Below are 15002 nucleotides of genomic sequence, written 5' to 3'. Positions count from 1 at the left end.
TTCCATTAAAATGTCAGCGCGTTCATGTTCAAGTGAAACGTCTCACCGCCCACATCCTCGTACACCGCGGCTGCCTCGCTCCTCTCTCCTCCTCTTCTCAACTTCTGTCATCTTTGGTGGTGTCTTGTCTTCTCTTTCAAATGAACTTGTTTTTTTTAATCATTTTTGGTCATTTTGGTGCTCCCCACCTCTTCGTTTCTACCCCCTCAGTTGTCACACATGTACCCGTGCAGGCATACATACGGGCGTTCACACAGGCTCAATTACATGCACACGGTAACAGGCTCACTAGTCATCTATAATGAAGTGAGACCTGATCATATAGCACTGTGGGCTACTCGAATAATTGTCCATTTTAGTTACTGTAGGACGTAATCGAGTTCTACAGGCATGAGTCAGCATGTTTACACGTCCTGTTCTCTCAAAGTCAATGTGTTTTCTGAATGTGTTTTTGTGTGTTAGATGTTTAAAATAAGGTCTTTGTTGAACACAAGCTGAAGAGATTTAAATGTTTACTTTTACGATATTAGATAGGTCAGTAAATGCCCCTCTGGTGAGTTTAGCGGCTTTTACGTGTCCTAAAGTGTCTAAATGAGACGACTAAACGTCCTCACTAGAACACATGATAATGTTGCTGAACAAAACCTTTAAGAATCATAAACATTTGTTTGCCACAGAGATTATTGTCTACAATAGTCCAAAATCCAATGGAAGAATCTCATTGGCTGTTTGGGAACCAGTGATGATGACTTCCTGTCAGCCGACGTGAATATATCATCCCTGCAGCTCTCTAAACACTCAGAGTATGGACAGGGATATGTGTAATATAAATGTAGCAACATCATCATGCAGAAACCTACATTAGCTAACCTAAAACAGCATTTTGTCACTGAAACATATGAACTTTGACCAAAATTTAAATGCTCAGATTTGAATGCTTGAGGAACACCACTGGGTAGCTATACGGATATAAAAAGGAAATGAATGGACCCGCCGTTTAAAAGTTTACCCGATACCTGTAAACTTTATGATAAACGAATACTGTATTTGCTTCTGTCCTTAACTGCCTTATCTGTGACTGATGTTCAGCAGCATCTTCCTAGGAGAATACTAACAATAAATAATGACAGAGATTTAATCAGTGTTTGTGCCGGAGGAGTTTGCAGTGCTTTTACGTCCTCGAGTCGTGTGTTCCTCTTGGCCTGATACATTGAAGTTTATTTCAGTTTATTTCACATTGTATATTCCTTCAGAGTGCAGAGTTTGATATCAGGAGAGATGAAGTATGGCTTCAACAGTCCCAGACCTCCTGTTGGGTAGATTGTATTTTCATGTGACTGGACATTAACCAGGAGCAGACGGGGGTTGAGGAGTAGCCTCAGGTGCTAGCTGGGTTAGCTTAGCTTCCATCTCTCCTCTTTCTCGACTCGCGATTTTAGTGACTAAATCACTGAAAAGTGAGGGGTGCGTGCCATTTTACATTTCAGAGACGTCTTTCTAGGCATACTGCATGCATTCCTCCATGTAAACAAGCGTTAATACACGAGTATGGAAGCAAACACACTCTCCTCACTGCACCTATTAAAGTGAACAGCTCAGAGATGTACGACCGGGTCCTCCCGCCAAAACAGCTCTTTTGTCTCTGAAGATAATATCTTCGGACAGAAGAGACTATTAACAATTCGTGCAGCAGGGGAAGCCATGACCTTAAAGTGCTACTCTCAGAGCTGCTGTCCTCTCATCCGATGTGAACACGTGCACGCAACAGAGCTGAGCCACATTTGTCCCGATACCTCAGAACAAGAGCCACCCATCGTGAAACGCTTTGAGGATACAGCGTCACCAACTCAAACGTTTGCAAGGATCCTTGCACTCCTCTCTTTTCATTCTTTCTGGTGCACGTTAACCCCTTCCCTCCCTTCAGGTTGTATTGTAAAAAAGGACCCAAATCTGTGGCTCACACAAGCCTGAAGGCTGCGATCCTACTACACACACGTATGCTAAGCCCCAAGCCCTCCAGCGTCCTCTACCCCGCATCGCCACCCACCTCCCTCATCACATACTCTGCATGCCTCCCATAGATGCTAAAGATGGAAGCATTGCTGAAGAAGTTAGCAGCAGAGATGTGGCCTCAGACGGTCAGCTGTTCACACAGGTCGGTTTGATGTAATGGCGGGATCAGGGCTGGGCAGCACAGATCCTGCCTCAGCTGCCCTGGATGGCAGTTGCTTGCCTGCCGGGGGGGATGAACAGGGAGAGATGGACAAAGACGGGGAGGGAGGGGAGAGAAAGAGAACTCTGTTCCAGCGGGGAAGCGCTCGTGCTACAGGGCTGCAGGGTGATCAAGCTCAAGTAATCCGATGAGAGGTGCAACATGAGGAGTAGAGTAGCACCTTGTAGAGTGGCACAGTGATTTACTGATCAACACTCACAGCCTTTCTATAGCTGCTTAGATCTCCTTATGTAGTGGACCTTTAAGGCCTCAAGAGGCTAAAATAGCATGGAGTCTGTGTCGGAAACAATCGGACAATCAAGCCAACTCAACGTTTCCTCATTCAGCAAGATATCTTACCGGCACAAAAACAGTTAAAAGCAAGAAAATATAAGGAGGCGTATCTGTCCCTGTGCTTTACAAGCACTATGGTCGGCCAAGAAGAGAGACCCCGGTGTGTTGTGTGTCTTAAAATACTGGCGGCAGACAGTATGAAGCCCACTCCATTAAAAAGACACTTGGAAACCCACCACCCCCGATCATGTAAACAAGCACCTTGAGTTCAAAAAAAGAAATTGGAAAACTGTCATGCCCAGCAGTCACTTCGTAAAAGCTGCATCTGTATGTCACAAAACGCTTTTATTGAAAGCAATCAGAACAAAGGAAATCCACATCAATCATTGCTGGATGTGTTATTTTCTTGTTTGAGAGAAGCTGCTGCTAAATGTGGGGAAATATACGTTGTTTGCACTTAAAAGAAATTAAATTCATTTCATTTACAGATGAATATGTCAGAAAGCAATTTGCATGTAGTAATAGGAATGTGATCTATGCAGAGAAAGCACTGAGGAACCTTTTTGTCTTTGGTCATTATTCTACATGTGGGATTCTTTATTTTCTTGCACACTAATTCAGTTTGAAAAACTTGTTAAATGGGGAAATGTTTTTAACATTTGAAGTTAATTTTACTTGAAAATATATTGGAAAATGTAATGCAATTAATATCTCCGAAAGCACTTGAAAGCAATCTGAAGTCCAATCTTTTTGGAAATGGATTTTATTATTGCTATTTCTTTTAGAGTTTGGGGTGGGTGCGGTGGGGGGGGGGGGCTTACAATGTTCCGATATCATCAAAGGGGGGCTTGACAGAAAAGGTTTGGGAACCACTGCATTAGATGATCGATTTGCTCTAAATTCGATTGACTCCATTATTGTTTGGCCCTGTAGAGAAATCGGCCCCTGGCTCCGGGCATCGGTTGTATTGATCACCGCTGGTGCAGATGGGACATTCGTCATGATGTTACTGGTCAGTGTTGACGGTGACTCTGTCCAGGAGAACATTCACACATGGAATGCTCCTCGGTACGCTTCACCACAGTGGAGCGATGCTTCTTTGAAACAAAGCAGGTCCTGAAATAGGATGGTGAAATATCGAATGAGCACACAGCAGCTGACTTCTGATGCAGTTGTTAGCGTGCTATTTTTTGACAGCAAGCTTCAGGGAAGGTAATTAAAGTAATCTGCAGCTACGCTGAGACGCAACAAAGCATTTGATGGGAATTCTTAGTTGGCGATTACATGCTTGCTTTGCCAGAAAGCTCATTTGCATTTGTGGCAGCCGGAGGGGCAACCTCAGAGGAGAAGTGGTAGAGGGACGATATTGCCTGACATGGAGGCGGAGCCCCCATGTCAGGGAGTGGAAAAGAGCGCCAAACCACCATCAGCCCAACAAGCAACACCTGAGGAGGAGAGACGAGGGAGCGACCACACCCTATCAGAGGAGGAGGAGGGGACTATAAAAGGGCCCCGGACACAGGAAACTAGGAGAGAGTAGGAGTGGAAGGAGACGGAGAAAAAGCAAACCCATTGGAGACAACTGCCTTACCCCTTGATCACCCTGGAACGTCTGACTACCCGCCCGGCTCCCGACCCCTGCCTGTACGACTACCCTGCTCCTGCCCGCGCCCTGGACCGTATGAGGAATACCCGTTGTGCACCGAACCGTGGAAGTGAACACCGACCAGCCCTCTGGAAAGCGGACAGTGTATTGTTGAGTGTCTATCCTACCTCTATCCACTCTCTATATTCAGTAAAAACCTCACTTGCACCATTTATCTACCGACTGGTTGTGTTTATTGGTCCGTGTTGTCGTGAAACCCCCTTGCCACCCCGGGGGCTGTCACAATTTGGTGGAGAATGTGGGCACAGTCCGGTTCTGGCAACACTGACCGATAGACCGACCGACCCAGTAAGCATGGCCACCCCGGTGCCATTTCAAGAGCTGCTAGCGGGGCTAATCGCTAGCAACCAGGAAACCCAAAAACGCCACGAACAAGCCATGCAAGTACAAATGCAAATCCTCCAAGCACAGCAGCAACAACAATACCAACAGCAAGTACACATGGAGAAGTATATGGAGGTACAAACCGAACGCGCGGAGGCGATGCAAAGCGAAATCAAGGGCATGTTACAGACACAACAGGAGCAACGTACCGTGGAGAAAGCCAACCCAGCGCGCTTCCTTCTCAAGCAGACGGCAGCTGACGATGTTGAAGTGTTTTTTCAGATATTCCAGACAACGGCACTCCGGGAAAAATGGCCAGAAGAGCACTGGGCTGAGTTGATAGCCCCCTTTTTGATCAACGAAACGCAAGTAACGTATCAGGACTTAGAGCGCGCTGGAAAAGTTGACTTCCGGGTGTTGAAAGCGGAAGCGTTACAGCGATGCGGGGTCACGCTGTTAATAAAGGCACAACGATTTCATGAATGGACATATGACACCTCCCTTTCTCCGCGAGCCCAGATGCATGAGATCAAGAGGATTACGACGGCCTGGCTGCACGCAGAGCCAACCGAGGTGTCGCCCACCGATCGTGTCGTCATGGACAAATTCCTTAGATCCCTCCCGTATGAGGCAAAAAAATTGGCCGGCCAGAGAAACCCCCGCAACCTCGAGGAACTGGTAGAGATCATGGAGGGTTACCACGCAGCACAAGCGTTAGTGCGTGGGGGAAGAAACCCGAAAGTGGAGGGGTCCACCCGCAAAGAAAAGATGAGAACGGAGGAAACTACCTATGTGTCTCCCTCCTTTCCCCCAGGCTTTCCCCGACGTCGGCCGGCGTTTGGACCGGAAGAGAGGAGGTGCTACCACTGCGGCGAGATCGGGCACATCGCCTGGGAATGTCCTCACCGCCAGGACGCACCCATGCCCACGGCCAGTGAGGGGAGTCGCCCATGCGGACTGATTACCGGATGCTGGGCCACTCACGAGGACCACATGCCCCTCACCCCGGTCAAAGTAAACGGCCGCGACGCCTCCGCGATGGTGGACTCCGGGAGCGCTATTACCTTGGTGAGACCTACGTTTGCTCAGTACCCGCTCCTAACCGGCACCCGAGCGGTCACGTGCATCCATGGGGAGACCCGCGAATACCCCACCACCGCCCTCGAGATATACACGACGAGGGGTAGATACGTCGGCACTGCAGGAGTAGTGGAAGGACTCCCCGTAGAGGTGCTGGTCGGCCGAGACCTGCCCGTGTTCCAGGAGCTGTGGCGCAGCCTGGTGGTGAAACCAGGTACGACCCCTCACCGAAAGTACAAGAAGAAAGCCATCTGTGGGCTGGGGGAGGAGATCTCCACCGATCCCCTATCGGAAGGAGTCGCCAGTGCCGTGGCCCGGGCGTTGGTGGAGGCCACCCAACCCAACCCCGAGGACGTATATGCCACAGCCGTCGAGAACGACGGACCCTCCAGCCCCAGTGAGCCCGAAGGAGAGGCGCCGCCCATCCCCGAGGAGGCAGATACCCCCTCCCTCGAAGAAGAGGAGCTGGCCGGGCTGTTTCCCCAGGACCCGGAGGAGCCCATCTTACCCGGGCCCCTCACAGGGAGGTTTGGGACGGCCCAGTTGGAGGACCCCAACCTAGCCCACGCCCTTCGGCAGGTGGCCGCCGTAGACGGACGACCACTGGACGGGGTAAGAGACCTCCCTCCCACACATTTCTCCATTTATAACGGGCTCCTCTACCAGGTAGTAATAAGGGACGGGGCCCCCCTCAGGTTGTTACTGGTACCCCGTCCTTTCATACCCTCTGTCCTCCAGTTAGCCCACTCCCATATCCTAGGTGCCCATCTAGGAGTGGAGAAAACCCTGGAAAGGGTGAGGGCCAGGTTCCACTGGCCCGGAATAAAAAAGGCCGTGGAGGATTACTGCCGGAGCTGCCCCGAATGTCAACAAGTGGCCCCACAACCCCATCACAGAAACCCGCTGGTGCCCCTGCCAATCATCACCGTCCCCTTCAGCAGGATCGGGATGGACCTAGTGGGGCCACTACCCAAGACCAACCGGGGACACAGGTACATCCTGGTGATAGTGGATTACGCCACCCGGTATCCCGAAGCCATTCCCCTACGCTCTATGGCCACCAAGGGCATTGCAAGGGAGCTGGTGATGTTGTTTTCCAGGGTCGGAATACCGGAGGAGATTCTCACCGACCAAGGAACCCCGTTCATGTCTAGGATCATGAAGGATCTGTGTGGCATGCTGAAGGTGACCCAACTGAGGACGTCGGTGTATCACCCCCAAACGGACGGACTAGTAGAACGATTCAACCAGACACTGAAAAAAATGTTGAAAAAAACCATGGACCAGGACGGGAAGAATTGGGACCAACTGCTACCCTTCCTGATGTTCTCCATCAGAGAGGTGCCCCAGGCATCTACCGGATTCTCGCCCTTCGAGCTCCTGTACGGTCGACGACCCCGGGGGCTACTCGACCTGGCCAAAGAAGCCTGGGAACACCAACCCTCCCCCTACCGCACCATGGTGGACCACGTCGAGGAGATGAGGGTGAGGATGGCATCCCTCTGGCCCATCGTCCGAGAACACATGGCCGAGGCACAGGCGGCCCAAGCCCGCGTGTACAACCGGGGAACCCAACCCCGAGTGTTTAACCCAGGGGATCGGGTGTTGGTCCTGGTACCCACGGCGGAATGTAAGTTTCTAGCCCGATGGAGGGGGCCGTATGAAGTGATGGAGAAATTGGGGCCGGTAAACTACCGAGTCCGGCAACCAGGTCGGAGGCACCCGACGAAGGTTTATCATGTGAACCTGCTCAAGAAATGGGTGCGTAGGGATGCCATGCTCTGTTTCTCTCTCTCTACCCTCCCAGGAAAAACGGAGCCAGTCGAGGTACCCGTGGGAGAAGAGTTGACCCCCCGGCAGAAGCAGGACGTCCGGGAAATGGTGGATCGGTTCCGGGACGTGTTCTCCCCGGACCCCGGATACACCACACTGGTGCAACACCGGATAATCACCGAGCCCGGGAAGAAGGTGAAGCTAAGGCCGTACCGCATCCCCGAAGCCCGCCGGGGGGCGATAGAGAGGGAGGTACAGAGTATGCTGGAGGCCGACATCATCGAACCCTCGACGAGCGAGTGGTGCAGCCCTATAGTGTTGGTTCCGAAACCCGATGGCTCAGTCAGGTTCTGCAATGACTTTAGGCAGCTCAACGCCATCTCAAAATTCGATGCCTACCCGATGCCCCGGGTGGACGAGATGATAGAGCGCATCGGGAGGGCCAGATACATAACCACCCTCGACTTGACTAAAGGCTACTGGCAAGTGGCAGTAGCCCCCGAAGACAGGGAAAAAACGGCCTTCACTACTCCCATGGGACTGTACCACTATAAGAGGCTGCCGTTCGGTCTCCACGGAGCCCCCCCCACGTACCAGAGACTGATGGACCAGGTACTACGTCCCCATCGAGAATACGCGGCAGCCTATCTGGACGACATCGTCGTGCACGGGGAGGAATGGGGGGCTCACCTCCAAAGACTGGAAGCCGTCCTGAAAGCTCTGCGAGGGGCGGGGCTGACAGCCAACCCCAAGAAATGTCGCCTCGGCCTCCGGGAAGCTGACTACCTGGGGTACACCATCGGCCGCGGCTGCGTCAAGCCCCAGGTAGGGAAAGTCGAGGCGATCCGGGAATGGCCCCGCCCCCGCACAAAGAAACAGGTACGAGCATTCATTGGGCTAGCTAGCTACTATCGACGGTTTGTTCCCCAGTTCTCTGCTCTTGCAGCACCCCTGACGGACCTAACAAAAAACCGGCTGCCAGATCGGATCGTATGGACGGCAGAGACCGAGGACGCCTTCGAGAAGCTGAAGGAAGTACTCTGTTCTGAACCAGTGCTGGTGACCCCGGACTTTACGCAACCGTTGGTGGTACAGACGGATGCCTCCGAGACCGGGGTGGGTGCCGTCCTGTCCCAGCTGAGGGATGGAGAGGAGCACCCGATCACATACGTAAGCAGAAAATTATTACCGAGAGAAACGAGATACGCCACGGTCGAGAAGGAATGTTTGGCCATCAAATGGGCTCTGGGGGAGTTGAGATATTATCTGCTGGGACGACACTTTACCCTGGTCACGGACCACGCCCCCCTGGTATGGATGTCCCGTTCAAAAGACAATAACGCCCGGGTCACCCGCTGGTTTTTATCCCTTCAACCGTATGCTTTCTCTGTTGTCCACAGATCCGGGGCCGCTCATGGAAACGCGGACGCCCTGTCAAGACGGGACGCCCTAGGTTCCTGGAGCAGTCCTCCCCCCAGGTCGGATTTAAGGGGGGGGGTATGTGGCAGCCGGAGGGGCAACCTCAGAGGAGAAGTGGTAGAGGGACGATATTGCCTGACATGGAGGCGGAGCCCCCATGTCAGGGAGTGGAAAAGAGCGCCAAACCACCATCAGCCCAACAAGCAACACCTGAGGAGGAGAGACGAGGGAGCGACCACACCCTATCAGAGGAGGAGGAGGGGACTATAAAAGGGCCCCGGACACAGGAAACTAGGAGAGAGTAGGAGTGGAAGGAGACGGAGAAAAAGCAAACCCATTGGAGACAACTGCCTTACCCCTTGATCACCCTGGAACGTCTGACTACCCGCCCGGCTCCCGACCCCTGCCTGTACGACTACCCTGCTCCTGCCCGCGCCCTGGACCGTATGAGGAATACCCGTTGTGCACCGAACCGTGGAAGTGAACACCGACCAGCCCTCTGGAAAGCGGACAGTGTATTGTTGAGTGTCTATCCTACCTCTATCCACTCTCTATATTCAGTAAAAACCTCACTTGCACCATTTATCTACCGACTGGTTGTGTTTATTGGTCCGTGTTGTCGTGAAACCCCCTTGCCACCCCGGGGGCTGTCACACATTTCAATGTGTTGGGTATTTTGGTGTGGCTGGCCTACCTGTGATGTAAACTATGAAAAGTTATTTCAGATGACAGAGTATTCCACAAGAAACCTCAGGAAACATCCACATGTTGCATGTCCCTGGTGATACTGTCCATTTGGGCCAAATGGAAATTTTAAAGCTGCATTAATTCCTTTTTTTTTACAACCACTTTGGGACCGAGGAATATAACTAATGTGTTAGCAAAGAGACACCTTAGCATTCAAGTGTTTCTGGCCACCTGACAAATTTATAGTCCAACATTTACTACACTTTCACGGAATTCCCATTTGTTTCCCCGACCGTCGTGTCGAGGCAGAAAGCGGAACGACTGGAGGACTGCTTTAAAATACACGCTCTAAAAAAAGCAGAGGAGTGATACATATGTGCACACTGATAAAAAAAAGAAAAAAGACAAATTGGAGTGCTCTCACTGTTCTCTCGTGACTTTAAATGTAACACATGGATAATGAAAACAAGTTGATTGTGCTCTGGTTCATTGTTTGTATTCTTTTGTGGACCAAAGGAGAAACAATAAAAAGAGCAGGCGTCTCCGAGAAGACCTACCGGTATTAGCTGTAATGTGTTGTGCCTTTATGTCACTTTATATGACACTTTCTTGATAAGAAGTCATGATTAACCTGCTTTGAGAGCACTCCATGGACGTGTTCTTCTTATACAGTGTTCATTTCCTTCTCTGTGCTATTTGTTGTTGTTACATCCTGTCGCCATGTCGGTCAGCCTGCATTCAGATTACATTCTGACTCATACAATATTCTATCAATCTCCAGTAATGTCACTCAGGCAATTTCCACTATAGATTCATGGCAGCTGGTTACTGAATAAAGAAATTGGCGTGCGGATCAAATCAAACCTCTAATCCCCTCCCTTAATCTGCTCGGACTAGGTTCCACTCACCTCGGGGATCCACGGACCTCGTCGAGCCCCAGCTCGCCCTCCTCTCCACACACTCCCAGCGCCCTGGGCAGTGGCAGCTCTGATCCGGTGCTGAACGGAGGAGGCCTGTGCTCCGCCGCGTACTGCAGCTCAGCAGGGGGTAGGTACACCCGGATATGAGGAGATGCCGCTGCAGAAGCTCAGCATCAATCACACCACAGGGCGGCGTAGTGGAAACCATTATGGGACAGTGAGCAGATGTTAGGAACAATAGCCAGCACTTCATGGTCCCACTGCTGCTGCAGCTGGAGGTATAGGGACGTGTTTGGTTATGTAAATGGTCTGATGCAACCCGTTTGTTTACATAGTGCCAGACATAAACCTGATGAAAACGTCCCACACATGAGAAGTTGCCATTTAGTTTCACTTCATTAACTTAGCTGGATGTTGTTTTCGTGTGAGCTCATTACTTGCTGGGTAGAGGGAGGTGTTTTGCATCTTAAATGGACTAAAAGTGTACTGAAATCCACTGACAAAATATGCTGGTGAGTTGGATACATCACTTGCTTCTGACTGGTGAAGGCTAGTAGCAAGTGGTGCAGCTGACATGTCCTAAAAGTGGACACGTCAGCTGCACCCACGGTTGCGAGGAGCAACAAAGAAATATTTCCCTTTAAAAGTTATTCATTCTGTAAGTTGACTGAGCTAGGAGGCTTGCTAACCATGAAAGAAGACGTTAAGCCTGCTTGCAAAGCTCTGATTGGTCAACATGTTCTCTGACCCAAACTCGTCTGAACTAACTCTAATGTAAAGCCATCAGCGTCGGTATTAGACGCTCAGAGCCACTGACGCTGTGTAATGAGAGAAAGAGAAAGGTGGGTTGGTGGGAGATTAGGCTGGACGGCTTAAACTAACGCAGGAGACTGTTCATGTCCCATGTGACACCCATTATTTTAGTTCTGTGACGTAACAAACAGACTTATTTTACGTGACAAATGTTTCTCTCTACTCGTGATAGATTTACTCATTTCATAAAAAACGTACTGTTTTTCTGTGGCTGAGATAAAAAGATTTAATTCCAATTTCTCCACAGGAACAACTCCAAATTCACCAGTCAGCCTCCCCAAGTCACCGACGTTTCCAACGGGCCGCGCTTGGTCCGACGAGTGCTCCATCTGTTACGAGAAGCCCGTGGACACGGTCATCTACGCCTGTGGACACATGTGCCTGTGCTACAGCTGTGGCCTCAAACTCAAGAAGATGTCCAACGCCTGCTGTCCCATCTGCAGACGGCAGATCAAAGACATCATCAAAACCTACCGCAGCACGTAAAGGGGACGGACAGACGGACTCCCTCACAACTGCAAGATCAGGGGACGACGTGTCGAAGTTCAGGAAATATGAACTCTGGTACTTTAAATTTGGTTTATTCACACAATTGCTTTGTTCGCTCGCATGACCTTTTCCAGAGTCGGTACCGCCTGGCTGGAAAGGTCTCTTGTCCCTGCAGAGGCGGCGTATGAAGCGGTCGGAGGTTCCACTGAGAACTTTCTTCTGACCAGAAGCGTTTGCTCTCTGCTGGGTTCTTTGGAAGACTGTGAACGAGAGGACTGAAGAACTGAAACTATTCCAAAAATGATTTCATTTGTTGAGCCATGTTTTTAGGGACCGTCACCCCCCGTTTGCACCGAAGCAAACGAGTCACTTTGGGGCTGAATGAGTTGATAACCGTTCTCTCTGAGGACGACTGAAGCTCTGACTTAGTTCTGGCAGGTTTTCACCTCAGTACGTCACAACTTGTGTCCGTGTGTTACTGGGCATTCAGTCTGGAGCGATGACGTGATGGATCTCTGTGGCTGTCGTGGTGATTTATCAGTGAGTGATGTGCGTAGAGATGGAAGGCGGAGCTGAGTATATTAATTAGGATTGTGACACCTCTTGTACTCGTATAATCTAATGTACCTTTATGGTAGTTCTATTGCAAATGTCGGTGGTAGCTATATCGTCGTGCTAGATAGCAGCTTGCTCCGCAATGTGGTATGTTGCACTGAAATCAGCATCGTCCTCTCAGAAACGCCCCGTTAGGGTAAAGACATTCATCGGTTCAAACAATCCACAAACCTGCGTCCAGCAGACTCAGCAGCTCTGAGTCTATGACAGGAAACAGGAAGTGATTTTGGATTCTCCTCAGGGCCAATAATCTTTTTACTATCCTCCCAAACTTTACCTGCATCATGCCTAACACACTGTGAGTGCTCATGACCAATGGACAGGTGCTCTGAAATAGTTCCCATGACAACGCAGGAGTCAAAGGATCGTTGCCATGGTATCAGAAGCCACCACAGATGCAGCACTGCCTTAAACCAGAGGAGGCTCACGTGGATGTGTCATTTATGTGGTTCCTGCCGTTGACACATTACCAAATAATGCTGTTGTGTGGCACAAAAGGTTCACTCAGAGGAGAAACAAAGCACACCCATCTAAAATAAATATTTTTGTAACATAAATTCACAACATTTCCAATATTTCCAAAGGTCATCAAACATATATAAAATGTTTGATGACCTTTGTGACAGGTCTTTCACCAGCAGCAAAAATCCCTTCATATTTTGAATATTTGTGTGATTCCTGTCCCCTGATTCCACTACAAAATGTCTTGATACGTCCCCCCCGAGATTTCACCTTCATAGACAGCAACTCAGCAGTAAGCCATAGCTTATTACAGGAGAGCCCGTGCTGAGAGACTGTTTTTTAATGACACTCTACTTCCTTCTGTCGATAGTCAACACACGGGGCTCAAACCTTTGCTGCTATGCTATTTGCCAGCTGCCCGCTCTGGGCGAATGCTGACCGTGATGTTTCACACATCCCTCCTCCCACATTACACTTTGATTTACGCTACTGCTTGAAGTGTTAATTCACATTTTGAATGTTAACTCATGTATTGAGAGAGATTAATGATTTTCATCAGTGTGCTTGATTTGAAACAAAAAAACAAAGAAAAAAAAGTTTTGTCTGTTGGTTTTCAAGTTTCCTCCTTATTGATAATCATGATTCTAAGATTTGTTTTCCTGTTTTGACATTCTTGTTCTCTACTCGTGAGAATATAGAGTTTCTCGTACCGTGCAGCAATAAGACATATTGCAGTACACAATCAAAAGCCCGTTGCTTTGGGGTGCAAGAGATAAACTCTTGAATTTTGTGAGCTCCTTTTTTGTAATTGATCTTCTTGTGTATTAACCTGTGTTAGGGAGCCCTACTACCCATTCTTTAAGTATATATCCTGTCATTATTGGGTCTGGAAGCCATCTCTGCATGGTCATGATAAATGTCACTTTATAAAGCTACTGATTGTAATATTGTTCATGTTTAGGCCGGCGTTGCTCTCTGAGACTCAACCACGGCATGTTTTCTTTTGACACTCCGACCAAATTGAATCATTGATTATTTTTTGTTTTGTTTTCACATCACATAAATGTAAGTCCTGGACTTTAAAAAAAATGTACATCTATACATTTCTGGACCACATGAATTGATAAACACACACCAAGCCAAAAACCATTTGGCTGAAGATTTTCATCAGTATGCATATACATACCTTTTTACTGAAGGTATTTTGATTTTGTATTCTTTGTTTGCATCCAGAATACTCCGCAGGCTCCTTGAATGTAGCTGATCCTGTCATTGTACTATTTATTTGTCCATCACTGACGTGTGGACCAAGTGTTTGCTTTCTCTTTGTGTACGGCCAATCACACAGCAGCACGTTTAGGGATGCTCTCTGTAGATCTTAGTACTTTTTGTCATGCCTGAGTAATCTGTTCACTCTGTGTGAACATGGGGACCAACAGTAGACGAGCATCCGAGTGGAACGCTGTTGGTGTAGACTGGAACCATATATATCTACATATCTAGATATATAGATCTATATGTATATATATATAGACTCAGCAGCTGAAGTACTTTACAAACCTGTATTTTCTTTTTCTTTTGAAACATCACGTTTGTTCGTGAACGCTGTTCAGTGCGAGTCGGATGATTGTGGTGAATAAACTTTCCAGATGAGTTTGAGCTGTGTTGATCTCGTGTTTCACTCGGTGAGAGCTCAGATGTGCAGTTTGTTCACGAGGGAAATAACACACTGACACAGATACATGCATGATATTCCCTGTCAGGGGATTTATCTTACTTTGGGGCAGTGCGACAAGCTGTGGACACGACACTGACAATCAGGCAATCCCCTTCAAGTTGTCGTGACTACATGCTAGCTAACGGTCGTTTAGTGTTTTTGCACAAGCGCAGATATATATTTGTAAAAAGTGCCAATCTTAAAATAATTCCGCCTGGAGACTCAATGCCAACGTACATATTGACTTTGTAAGGTGCAGGTCTATTCAGATGTAGATGTTTGTCCTCTCAACACTGGTGCTGTTTGGAGGAAAGCTCCAGACAGCCATCTAGTGGACAGACTTTGGTATGTTCACAGCATGAAGGGTTCAGTTAAAAAAAAGAGATTACTTTGGATAAAATGAATTGCCTGTTTGACCAAAAAATATGAACTCAAGGTCCACTGACCAGCTTTTTCCAGAGCTTTCACCAGCATCTTAAGGTCTTCTTCAGTGGACGGATACGAATGGTCTCCATCACACTGAACCAGCTG

At 48.9% G+C, this 15002-nt stretch overlaps 1 protein-coding gene across 1 annotated transcript in view; it reads left to right on the top strand.

Moving 5' to 3' along the window:
- The window catches only part of neurl1aa (neuralized E3 ubiquitin protein ligase 1Aa), a gene marked incomplete at its 3' end in the record, with an annotated part of 53633 nt that extends 41959 nt beyond the window's left edge, over nucleotides 1-11674 (top strand). Inside the window, exons 5-6 of the mRNA XM_079277778.1 lie at nucleotides 10353-10502; nucleotides 11436-11674. Of these exons, the coding sequence (XP_079133904.1) occupies nucleotides 10353-10502; nucleotides 11436-11674 (389 nt within the window). The remainder of the gene's footprint in view (nucleotides 1-10352; nucleotides 10503-11435) is intronic.
- Between the last annotated feature and the right edge of the window lie 3328 nt (nucleotides 11675-15002).

The sequence above is a fragment of the Melanostigma gelatinosum genome (genome assembly GCF_949748355.1).
Source record: "Melanostigma gelatinosum genome assembly, chromosome: 11".
NCBI classification, from domain to species: Eukaryota; Metazoa; Chordata; class Actinopteri; order Perciformes; family Zoarcidae; genus Melanostigma; species Melanostigma gelatinosum.
This window is presented reverse-complemented; position numbering and strand designations above follow the sequence as displayed.